The 13,044-nt window shown below is 33.6% G+C and overlaps 1 protein-coding gene across 3 annotated transcripts in view; it reads right to left on the reverse strand.

Moving 5' to 3' along the window:
* Positions 1-13,044, reverse strand: part of MINDY3 (MINDY lysine 48 deubiquitinase 3) — a 101,359-nt gene that overhangs the window by 74,530 nt on the left and 13,785 nt on the right. The window contains exons 4-8 of one of the 3 annotated variants that reach the window (XM_045858087.1): positions 12,183-12,359; positions 8,952-9,003; positions 8,010-8,124; positions 5,143-5,216; positions 4,209-4,288 (exon numbers count right to left, since the gene is read on the reverse strand). In XM_045858087.1, the coding sequence (XP_045714043.1) occupies positions 4,209-4,288; positions 5,143-5,216; positions 8,010-8,124; positions 8,952-9,003; positions 12,183-12,359 (498 nt within the window). Of the gene's footprint in view, positions 1-4,208; positions 4,289-5,142; positions 5,217-8,009; positions 8,125-8,951; positions 9,030-12,182; positions 12,360-13,044 lie in introns of those variants that run through there. The other 2 variants (XM_045858088.1, XM_045858089.1) reach the window with 2 other exon arrangements.

Raw genomic sequence — 13,044 nt, forward strand, 5'->3', positions numbered from 1 at the left:
CTCCTGAGCATTTTCTTAATTCATTGAGATTTTACTTCCCAGCAATTGCCATCAGTTTGGCTCAAATTAATTCCAAAATGCTTACAGGTTTGGATATTTCTTACATTGACATTAAGCTGCATGAAATGAAAAAAGATATTCAATTACTATGTGCCTCAGTTTCCTCTGTTTTATGACATTCACAGTTAAAAGAATGAAGTGAGTAAATGGAAATATACATATATATAATCATTAAGTACTAAGAATAATGTTTGACATTGTTACATAAATGTTTGCCACTGCTGCACAATGAGCATTCTTTTTTTTATGTAAACATCTTAATTTTATTATAAATGTCTGTCTTAACATAATTTAAGTTGTAGTTACATCATGGGAAATATTTTAAAGGTAACCCATATTCACAGTGCCTATGTTATGCTTTTTGAAGTTTATACACGTCAGACATGTATTTTTGGTTTGACATAAGCTACTACTGTAATTTTTTGGCATGTTTTTGTTAAGAATTTTTTAAAAGATTTTATTTATTTATTTTTAGAAAGAGAAGGAAGGGAGAAAGAGAGAGAGAAACATCAATGTGCGGTTGCTGGGGGCTGTGGCCTGCAACCCAGGCATGTGCCCTGACTGGGAATCAAACCTGTGACACTTTGGTTCGCAGCCCGCGCTCAATCCACTGAGCTACACCAGCCAGGTATAATGAGCATTCTTAATCAATAGTTGTAATTGCTCTTCAAAGAAAATAAAATACTTGAGGATGAAGATTTTTTTTCCCACCACCGAAACATATAGTGACTTCAAGATGAACTTGCCATGATGTTTCTTTCATGTGTTCATTAATTCAATAATTAATATATTCCCTCATCTATATAACTAGTTGCTGAGTTCTAGACAAGCTACTCTCCTGCCGTCTCTCCCACAGAGGCAGTGGTGCAGCAGGAGAAAATGGTATGGTGGGAATGAACAAGGGCCTTGGGTATGATCCAAGGAGCAAAGTCTCTGCTGTGCAACATTGGGCAAGTTACTCAACTATCTGAGCTTCATCTTCTATGACTATAGATTGAGCTTATGCAGACACACAGCAAAACGTACTACTTAGCACACCAAGTACATAAATACTAGATGACCTCTTTCTTTCTTTGCCAAGACTGCTTTCATCTCATTACCTCTTACCTGTCATGACTACGTCCTTTTGATGTGTCATCCCATTCAACACATTCCACAAACTGACAGATTAATGTTATTCTATAAGTCTTATGTTGTCGCTCTTTTGAAATGTCTTCAGTGAATCTCTCCCTACTGCCAACTAGAGTTTAAAACTTCTAGGAATTTAAAATCCTCTGTGTTCTTACCCAAGCCTAAATTTATGCTGCTTCATCTTATTGGTCTCCCTCACAAATCCAATGCTCTTATCCATTGGCTCCCAAACTTGACTGTACATCAGAATCATCTAGGTAGGGGTCACTTGAAAATTATTATGCCTAGGCCCCACCAGCTAGAGATTCTTTCTCTTTTTCTCTCATTCATTCATTCATTCTCAGCTGGGGCATGAGCACTGACATATTTTCAAGCTCCCCAACTGATAATGTAGTCAGGATTAAAAACTACTGCTTCAATCAGGCTGATCTGCCTTCCTGTCCCTAACCATAACCTGTATTTTTCCCAAAAACACCCTCTTGCTCATTCCATCTGGCCCCATTAAAATGTTAACTCCTACATAAAATCTCCCCCTTTACCCCAACATAAACACAGTAAAGAAAGTTTTCTCCTTCCTCTGAACTTCTGTAATAATTTATTTCAATATGCTTCATTTTACCTTGCGCTATAGTTATTTGTGGGCATGTTCTTATTTCCCCAAACTAGGCTTTTGAGGGAAAGTTAAGTTTTTCTTATGACAAGTTGAGGCATTTTAGAAATTTAATCTTAATCCCTACAACATTCCCTCCCTTGAGGAAGGTATAACTTCCATATTTTATAAGTAAGGAAACTTAAACAATGAGAAATGGCTTGCGTAAGGATTTTAACCCTAATTATAATTTTTTCTTTGTATATTACACATTCTACAGCTTGCTCCCTATTGTAAAAGCAGAAAAACATCCAATAAATGCTGAATGAATGTATAAGTTTTTATTTTCAGGTTGGTGACTGAAAACAAATTTAACTTCAAGTCGACATTCTAAGTCAACAAATTTAACTTCATGTCACCTGCAAAAAGTGACACTTGTACTTCTTCCTTCCAAATAATTTGGATGCTTTTTTTTCTTTCTTTTGTCTGATTGCTCTGGCTGGGACTTCCAGAACTATGTTGAAGAAGAGTGGTGAGAGTGGGCATCCTTGTCTTGTTTCTGATTTTTCAGGGAAGGCTTTCAGTGTTTCACTATCAAGTAGGATATTGGCTAAGGGTTTGTCATCTATGGCCTTTATTGTGTTGAGGTACTTTCCTTCTATACTCATTTTATTGAGTGTTTTAACCATAAATAGATGTTGTCACTTATCAAATGCTTTGTATGCATCCATTATTAAAATCATATGATCTTTATCCTTTGTTTTGTTAGTGTGGTATATTACAGTGATTGATTTGCATATGTTGCACAATTCTTGCACCCCTGAATACACCCCACTTGGTCATATTGTATAATTTTTTCCATGTATTGTTGTGTTTGATTTGCTAGCATTTTGTTTAGGATTTTTGATTCTGTATTCATCAGAGACATTGGTCTGTAGTTGTTTTTATTGTTATCCAAGTTTTGGTATCAGTGTTATGCTAGCTTCACAAAATGACCCCCTTTACTCGTTGCTACCTCCTTCTACCCTCTTTCTCTCTGGTAAACTCCATACTGTTTCAGTGTCTAAGTTTTTTTGTTTGTTTGTTTCTCTTGTCCATTTGTTACTTTCACTTTTACATCTCATATGAGTGAAATCATATGTTGCTTGACTTTTTCCATCTGATTTATTTTGCTGAGCATGATATTCTCAAGAAGTGTTTTTTAATTCTCACATTATATAACTTTTACCAATTTTGTCCTTAATGTTATATCCTTTCATGTTTCTGCTATTATATATTTCTAAAATTTGAGAATAATTCAAATTGAAGATTAAGACCCACTTATTTAAATGGAACCAAAAATCAGTTAACTATTATTTTCTCAATCATAATATTTGCTTTTATCATTTGATGGCAGTTTTATCTATATACAGAAGAAAGAAATTTCCCTGTTAACTACAGGGACTATGGAACTTCCTGTCCTATACTACATACTTCATAGAAGGTACACATAATTATTTGACATAAAGTAAATAGGTAAATACATGAACTTAGACTGATTCAGCAATAAGCTAAAGGGCATTTTATTCAACACTACATATCAGGTGTCCTTAATTGGATGGATTAGCCAAAGTTGTGTCACTTTAGTGTCCCTGGCACACATGAAGCTATAGGAAAAAAATAATTCAGACCAGAAATGGAAGTAGTGATGGAGGAGGTAATGGTATAAAATTCTCAGATAATATTGAATCTGCCTGGCACCTCGAAGGAAATTATGCACATTAAAAGTAATACAGAAAAAACCACTAGACTCTCAAAGCAAATATTACAAATCACAATACTTGTAGTAATTCTCAATTTTAAGCAAAATGCAAGTGTTTCAAACTTGTAGATACTATTGTATAAAAATGTACTAGGTTTATATAAAGAGATCTATATTTCACATTTTCTAAAGAAGATAGCCCTACAATCTCACTCTTATACTACAGAAAACTAAAGGCTTGAGAAATTGAGTAACCTGGGATTTGAGCCCTAGTTTGCCTCCAAAAAATATGTTCTATAGGTTATGGTGCCTTCAAAACTATAAAGGATTTTACTATTATAAAGCACTTACCATTTTTTAAACTTTTAAAAAAAATTTACTGATTATAGAGACAGAGGGACAGAGGATGGAAAGGAGGGGAGGGAGAGAGAGGTCAATTTGTTGTTCCACCTATCTATGCATTCATCGGTAGATTCTTGTATGTGCCCTGACCCACAACCTTAGACAAAATCCACAACTTTAGTGTATCAGGATGATGCTCCAACCAACTGAACTACCTGGCCAGGGCTAAAGCACTTATCTTAACCTCCATGTAATGCAAGCCATTAAACAGATGTCTAGCAACCAACTGCGTTCTAGTGAAATATTAACCATAAAAGAGATAAAAACACACAAAAATATACTTACTCATTCCTGAGCATTCTCTATCACCATCCCATACATTAGAAACAGCATGTCCCGTCAACAGGAGGTTAATCAAACTTTGGCTATTAATAAAAATTAAAATATGAATAAACTTATTTTCAAATAAAAAATTATTCCTATGGTAAGGCACAAAGCAATGACTCTTTAAATTATATTGTTTAAGAAACAAAGTTTAAAAAAACTTTATATTTTTCATTTTGTGCATTCAACAACACTGTTAACTGTATCACTACACGAATCACTGCAATGGTGCCTGTTGTTCTATATGTTCACATAAATTTAACAACTTTATCCAACATACCCCATTCAAATGAATAAAAAAAGATAGACTGATAATTTACTTAATATTTATAATCATCTTTTTAAATACATATATAAATGTTATTATTTTGTGTTTGATGGAACATATGTGACCTCTGAGTCAGAAAGTTCTAAAAAGAAGTACTTAATTTCTTTAGAGCAAGTTATCACTGTTTTATCTATTTTAATTGAAATAGCTAAAAAAAATATTTGGGAGAGAAAGTAGTTTCATACAGAAAAATAAGAAACAAAACTTTTCACCCAAACAAGAAAGCATTTATAAATAGCTAAGGATATACTTATTTCTAGTCAAAATGAATAAATTTCATTTATTAAAGTTTTATTAATGGAACATCAAGTACAAGTTGTTACAATACTCCCATGCCATCTTGAAACAAAATATTTGCTACACCAAATGCACCAGATACATAAACCTAAAGTGGAAATGAACATTTCGTACCTAAGATAAGCAATGCATAAAGCACAAGACTGCTCAAATTGACTTAATGCTGTCAAACTGACAAGCAAAATTTTCTGACTGTGTAATACTTTATTCTAAGTCAAGTTCTTAAAAATTAAAGTTCATCTGAAGAAATAATAAATGTTAGCTAATTACCTGCCATGTCCATACACAGGATCTATCAAAGGTTCAGTTGAATCTTCAATTTCATTTTTTATGTTTTCAATGCCCTAAAAAACCCAAATATTCTTGGCTTATTTCAAATACTAGAAACAAGAATCATAGTAATTTAAAAATTGAACAGTTCATACCACAGATTAATAAAACACAATTATTTAACTAATTTTTCTCCCAAAGAATTAACCAGATTTAAATTAGGGGTACATTTGAGATGGTAATGGAAGTTTCCTCAAGAATATCTTTATTTTCTCTCATGGGTTCTATATAAAGAATACAGGTAATAGATCTAATGTTGATTAATAAGTAGAGAGAGAGAGAATGTTTAAGTTTCAAGAGGAGGAAAGAGAAAATTATTTAATCCAAAAGTTAGTATTTATTTAATTTTAGGCTAAATTAAATTCAAAGCCAATATACCTGCTAAGGCATCTAATGTATTTTCCTAGGTCATTTAAAAGCATATTGGTACTAAATATGTACACACATGAGTGTTGATAGAGATAATACATTTAAATCCAAAAGGTATAACTGATACATAAGAAAAGGGAAGGTTTGCTTCTGATTGTGTATTCTCACAAATACTGGTAATTTAAATGTGCACTGACAAAATTATAAATAAAGAGGGCCAGGAAGCTTCTTATTTTCTTGAAAACAATTTTATGGTATTTTTAATCCCCAAAAGGGCATCCATATCCCAAAAGGTCTAGATACTGGATCACTGTAAGAAGTCCTAGGCATCTTCACTTGATCAGCCCCAAAACAACAAAGATAATATGCCATTCGTTGTGCTACTCGTTCAACTTCAACCATTGGTTCTATCAGATTACAGGCTACTTCTAAGGATTAAAGAGACAATTAACCAATGATCAAAATATGTAATGACTGTGTAAGTACCTGTAGGAGGACAAAACAAGTATGAGATCCTGCACCTGCCTTCCTTGTAAACAACACTACAAAGCAGGCTCTGATAAAGCCAAAATGAACAACAGGGACAAGCGACATAACCATCGGGGAGGGAAGAGCCATCATTTTAAAGACAGGCTCAAGGAAGAACAACTAACATGACGGTTTATTGGCTGTAAAGGACAAGAGACAGAGGAGGTATCACAAGTCTTGAGCGTAAAAAACTGCCGAATAATGAATAGTTAAGATGAAGGCATAAGAAGCCAGTTATCTTAGACGCTGTCACTCACTGCTTCTAACCAACTACCAGGTACTTTTCCTCTTTTCACTTAAACATCCTCCTAAGTGTTTTTAAATTTCTAAATATAAAACATGCTTCTAAATATACTCCATTCCTTTTCCATTTCCACCATCGCTGCCCTAGCTTAGGTTCATCTATTTCAAAAACCACGTTTCTAGTCTCCCCGAACCTACACGTATACTCCACACACCAACTCCCTCCAGCACACCTCTTATCCCAATTTCCTGAATCTTTTATTAACAAAAATGTCTTGCTACTCCCTTGTTGAAAATTCCTTTTGTGTATTAATATTGGCCACATGAAATCTAAACTGTTTTTCCATAATATACAAAGGCCTTCATATTCTTAACCTCATTTACATAACTGCCCAGCCTCATCTCCCACAGTTGCCTTTCTGGTGTATTATGCTGCAGTGGTACGGAGCCACCTAGAGGTCCCCAGACACATGTTACACCCCCATCTGACTGTACCTTTATATTTGCTATTCCCACTGCTTGGAAAATCTTCCCAGAGCTCTTTCATCTAGAAAACTTTGCCTCATCTATATAGGGTCTCCTTTGACCCCACCAAATAATCTTAGGCATACCTTTACTATTTTCCCTTCATGCTTTGTCCACACAACACAGACACACACACACATTGCCATAATAGAAGTAGTTAATGTGTTGATTGTTGTTTATGACACTGAAGAGGAATCATTAAACACAAGTGTATCCTACATTATAAGTCCAGCACCTAATAAAGAGTAAATACTTAGTGAACATTTGTCCAGTGAAAGAAGTTTGATTGTAGACATGGTGAATCTAGTATAACTGAGACTAACAGGCTACTACAGATGTGAGAGTGGGGCTGCACTTACTGGATTTAAACACAAAGGTAAGCTGAGAGGATAAAGTACCCATAAAAGAAGCAGAGAACAGAACCTAGGTACTGAAATTTTTGAAATATGAAAGCTTAGTAGAGAAGAGAAAGAACCAGGGGATAACAGGTAAAGGAGGAAAGAAAGATATAAACAAAAAAGTAATTATGGGACATCACAGGAAGAGAACATTGTACAATGATTTATTAGCTAAGTTAAAGGGTAGAAGTTAGAAAGAGCTTCCAGCAGGGGTTAAGGTGTCAATTACCAGACATTCCTAAGAGCAAAGAAACTAAAATTCAGAACTAAGACCTCAGAAACTAAGCACTGGGTACATTTCATGATTAGTACATTATTGATAACCTTTGCAGTCCAGAAGACCATGAGTGAAAGTAAGTTTCAGAGTCGTTAACTAACAAGTGAGTGATGAGGACACAGAATTATTATCCAAATAAGAGATTTTTTAAACTTATTTTTAGACAGAGGGGAGGGGGGAAGGGAGAAAGAGAGGGAGAAAAACATCAATGTGTGGTGCCTCTCACACATCCCCTGTTGAGGACCTGGCCTGCAACCCAAGCATGTGCCCTAACTAGGAATGGAACCAGTGACCCTTTAGTTCACAGGCTGGTGCTCAATCCACTGAGCCACACCAGCTAGAGACTGCGTAAGAGATTTTTATTCTGAGATTTAGAAACAGAACCAAGAATAATTTTCCTCATAGGAGGAAAAAATATACTAAAGTCAAACTAATAAAGGCCAGCAGAAGCATCTTCTTAAACAAACCTTTGTCAGTAACACAGAATACAGAAAAAGCAATACTCCAAATTTGTTTCCCCACATTGAATACTGGTCCAAGACAGCATCTTTTAATTCGGATAAACTTCTGAATGATCTTTTTCTGGAGGGTGAAAAGAATTAAGTATTAGTAGCATCCTGAGGCATACTACATCCATATGGAAAAAATGCTTAAACTGTCTTATACATCTAAATGTATACATACAAATAGGAGATTTTTGCAATTTGTGTCTCAAATTTTCAAATACAAGTTTAGCCATTAAGAGCAAAAGCTACTGCTGACAACTGTCCCTCTATATAACACATCTCATTAAGGCAGAATGCCTACTTGGTGGGGAATCTCTTCATTTCCTAGGTGAACTGTCTGGCATTGATAAATTCTTCAATAATTATACTGGTACTTAAGGAATAAAGTTGCACTCTTCTGAGATGAGCTTAAGAACAAACAAAACTTGACTTTTGTACCTTTATGACTTCTTTTAAAAGAAACTGAGGATATATTTCAAATCAAATGCCACTATACTGCTATCACTATAGCTATCCTTACTGTCTATTTTGGTATAAAATGTATAAAAGCTCTAATGAAAGCATGGCACTTTTAATGAAAATTATACAAAGCATATTTTGGCAAATAATAAATAATTCAAATATTTACTCTATTACAAACCTTTACACTCAGGACACAGAAACATTAGGCTAAAATTATTTTTTTATTGTAATGATGAAAAAGCTTTTAATGTTATAAAAAGTATATCTTGATAGTTAATTTAGGAATCCAAATAATTTAAGTACACATTTACAAATTATTTTAATCTGAACACAAATTAATCCTCAGGCATATAAATCTAAATACCTTTCCCCAGTATGAACAGACTTAAAATGGCAATGTGTCCACAAGGTAAGTATTTTAAATGTTCCAATGTTACTTACTGAATTAATGCATGAAATCGCTCAAAGCCAAGCTCTTCGACAGCCAAGGCAGCTATACATAAAAGACACTTTTCAGCACTACACATGGCAAATAAATGACACAAGATACACACAGCAGGCTGTAAATATTTCAAGCAATCAAAAATTTCCCTCTTTCCTTACTCCCTTAAAATCCTCAGTTTGTTTTCAACTTCATTATAATATAAATTTATATTTTAATATCTTAGTTACCATAATTATAACTAAATGGATATAATTATAAGAGTGTAGAAGGATGGTTAAATAATAAACACTTCTTTTCAATTCAGTTATACTAGGAAAGTTTGTAAAATGAGAAATTATTGGCAATCCTAGTGCCGCGTCACTGTAATGTGTCCTGCACTTTTAAATAATCTTTTGATCCACAGATCCAAGAAAAATCACAAAACTAATCTTCCTTTAATATAAAATCTTTAGGTTTAATGCTTAATTATTAAACAAACGTATAAAAAGGCATAGCACTCTGAAACTATACAGGTTCAACAACAGCTTTAAGTTTGTTTCCTCATTAATTCATACAATTTTTGAGAAGTTTTCAATAATTTATTTAGATTATGTGTATTAATGCAGTACAGTTATAAATTTAAAAAATCAAATAAAAGTAAATCAAAGAAAGCATTTAAACCAAAGGTAATCTTTAGCACTTTCCAAGTGCCAGGCCCCTTTCCTCACTCACTCCGCATCACAGCCCTGCTGGTCCTCACGTCCCAGAGACAGCGGCGGAGGGGCTCAGAGGAGAACCCTCCCCTGTGCCCGCAGCAGTCAGCAGCAGAGCTGAGACTGCCACTCAGAGCGTCTCGGCTCCCCGCAGATAAAGTCGAATCAAAATGCCAACCCTAGTTTATCAAAATGAACAACTTCTTGTGTGTATATATATTTATGAAGCAGATCTTAGTACTTAATTCTTACTAATTGGAAATTGATTCAGTAAGAATTCAAAGTTTAAAATTTTTGATTTACAATTTAAAAAGTCACACAATATGCTAGCCTTTCAAAGTATAGTTTAAATTTGCAAATTTTTCAAATTACTTCTTAAAATCTTTAAATTTCCAATGGCTTAAGTAATCTTTTCATTTGTGTGGGAAACAAACTGAAATTGAACCTGAGTATTCACTACTGCAAACAAGTGTGCATTACCAGAAGCCAAAACTATACACACCACACAAGCCAATGAAATTGATGTTTGTACAGAATGTAATATTGATAATGGGGAAAATATCACATTTAAAATTTCAGAAAAAATAAAAATTCTATCTAATCTGAATCTATCCAAACTGTACTACTACTCTTTCTGTGCCTGATTATCTAAATAATTTTACTAGGCATACACTACAAAAGTTGACATAAAGATAGTAATTTTAGAGAAAGAAGGCAAGCAAAATAAAAAGCTTAGCAGGCAAGATGGTGAAAAAGTATAAAACACAAGAAAAAGAACATAGCTGGGAATAAAGGAAAGAATAGGTAAAGTAGATTGTTACATGGAATAAAATTTTAATGTAAGTTCATTACATTGTCAATATCTAAGGGTAAAGTCTCAAATTTTCAGTTAACAAAACTTTTCCAAACTTATATGATTATAAAAAAAACAAATTTTAAAACTGGTTTTATTCATGTCCACTATTAGAATGAGGCAAACAAAGTAAATTGAAAGATTACTAAAAGATGTTTTTTGAAGGGAAATTCACTATAGTAAGCCCACCTAAATTAGTTATTGAAGTCCCTACGTTAACATATTGTGAGGCCACTTAATATATCACTATGGAATGTACAGCATAATCCATAGTAAGCACACAGTATAAACCAAGATACCAATTAAAAAATGTTACAAAAAAAGATCTTACTACTTTCTCACATTTCAATATAGAGACTGGCTTTAAGCACCTAATCTTTAAAAGAATTTTGAATTAGTTCAACTATTCCTGTCAAAATTTTGATTACCTTAATGAAACTCTTAAACATGCTTACATGCAACCCACTAAAACTGGAAAATACTAAAAAACAATCTTAATGACATTTTTACTATCATCCTTGTGAGTATGTTCCACTCATTTCCTTCAACAGTATTATCAAGTCTAAAAATATTCTTCATTTTTTGTAAGATTTTATTGAAGGGCCTGAGAAAGAAACACCACTGAAGTTAGTTTTAAAAATTCTTCCTGCGGATGCATGGTCATGAGAATGCACTGGTGTGCCTGGAGCCGTACAGAGCCCAAACACTGACATCACATACACACTCCAGCTCCAGGGGGCAGCAGTGAGTCACAGACACTCAGTCCTACAGGGAAGGCAAGCTGTATATCACAAACAATTCAAATTTACTTTCTGGAAGTCCGCTAATTTCTTTAATAGCAACTTCCATGGATGATAGTTAATGGAAAGCATTATGGGTAGAATAAGTCACGTATTTAATATAAGCACTTGGAAATACCAATTATCAAAGGCCACCCACAAGCAAGATAGTTCCTGAAAAGAAAAACAAAACAGCAACTCTTTTTATCTAGCTTCTGTACCACTAGTTCATTCTGGCAGTTTTCAGGTCAGTTACATAAGAATTTCAAAGGCTGAAGACCACAGGATATATGATTTTTATAAGAAAAATAGTTTTTTTTTTTCTTTTAAAGAGAAACCTCCAAAGTCTGAAAACTTAAATGCAAAAGTAAAACTCATAATTAAAATTACTTTAAAATAATTCATATACAGTAACAAAGTCAAAAAAGTTTAGGAGGAAAGAAAACATGTAGTGAAAAAAAATAGTCCCCATCTTTGCTCTAGGAAGCAACTAAAAATATTTTAAGAAATTTTCTAATGTCAAAAAAAGTTCCTTTTTTTCCCAATACCAAAGTAAGCAATTGAGGCATCTGAAATTAAAGTATATAGAAATATGTTCTTTAAACTTTCTAAATGAGAGTTCTAAAGCTCGCAAGAGAATGTCATCAAGCACGTTAACTAGAACATTTTTTAAGTTTAAGAGACACATTTCCTTTTTTTCCAAAAATAAAAGCAAAAATAAATAAATGCAATATCCTCTAGTAATCACAATCATCAAAAGGGAAATGAAAAATACTAAGGCTCATGAATTAAGGTTAGGCTAAAAAGATAGATTATGAAAATTTTAACCCTTCTTTAAAAATTTCAATAGTTTTATTAAAACAAAGGTATAAGAAATTACTTTAGGAAAAAAATGTATCTTACAAGAAGAATGTTCCACTTGGCAACTGGACTCTGCAGGACTCCCAGAAATACTAGCAGTTTCCTCAGTTGTCTTTCCTTTTAACCATGAAACCAAGCAGTATGATCCAGAGTTGTCACAACAGGCACTTTCTAAAATATCACATAAGGTGTGACACAGGAGTTCCTTCCGCTCTTCCTCTAAAATAACCGAAGTATAAGTTATAATGGTTTTCTTTGGAAAAAAACAAAAATAATCCAGGCATGAATACAAATCCTAAGAATGTGTTAATCCTAATTAAGCATTTTAAGTGGGAGAAAAATCCACAACAAGTCTTCAATTATATTTTAGGAAATAACGTACACGAGGGTTACAATGTCATCATTACTAAATAATTCCATTAATGAGAAAAAGAATCCTAAAAAATGCAGAAAATTAAACATTAGGAGAAAAAAATGTTACCTGATACTGATCACCTCTTTCTTAGCTGCAACTGAAGCATTTAAACCATGAGGGTGCCTTTATTGTAGAAGCAGGCACTATGTAAGGGACTGTTGAGACCTCTATATTTTCCCCATTTCTGAATTAGTCTAATGTCTTTGATTTCCCTGTCCCACAGGGTAAGAATAATGAGATAACATACCCTCAGCACATACAATAATACCACAACCCATTACATTAGCAGGGGCCACTGTCATTACACTTCGTGACACAGACGCTACTGGCACTGTATTGCTGCTGTAATTTGATCTATAGATTTTTATTTTAAAAGCACAAATGCTCAATTTCTTTCTGAACCTTAGCCACCTTCCTCTTTTCAGGGAGTATTACTCTCTGAAAGCAGTATTGCTTTCTGAAACTTTCAAAAGGGGTAAGATATATACA

The sequence above is a fragment of the Phyllostomus hastatus genome, unplaced genomic scaffold (genome assembly GCF_019186645.2).
Source record: "Phyllostomus hastatus isolate PE091 unplaced genomic scaffold, TTU_PhHast_1.1 phas_scaffold_1674, whole genome shotgun sequence".
Taxonomy (NCBI): domain Eukaryota; kingdom Metazoa; phylum Chordata; class Mammalia; order Chiroptera; family Phyllostomidae; genus Phyllostomus; species Phyllostomus hastatus.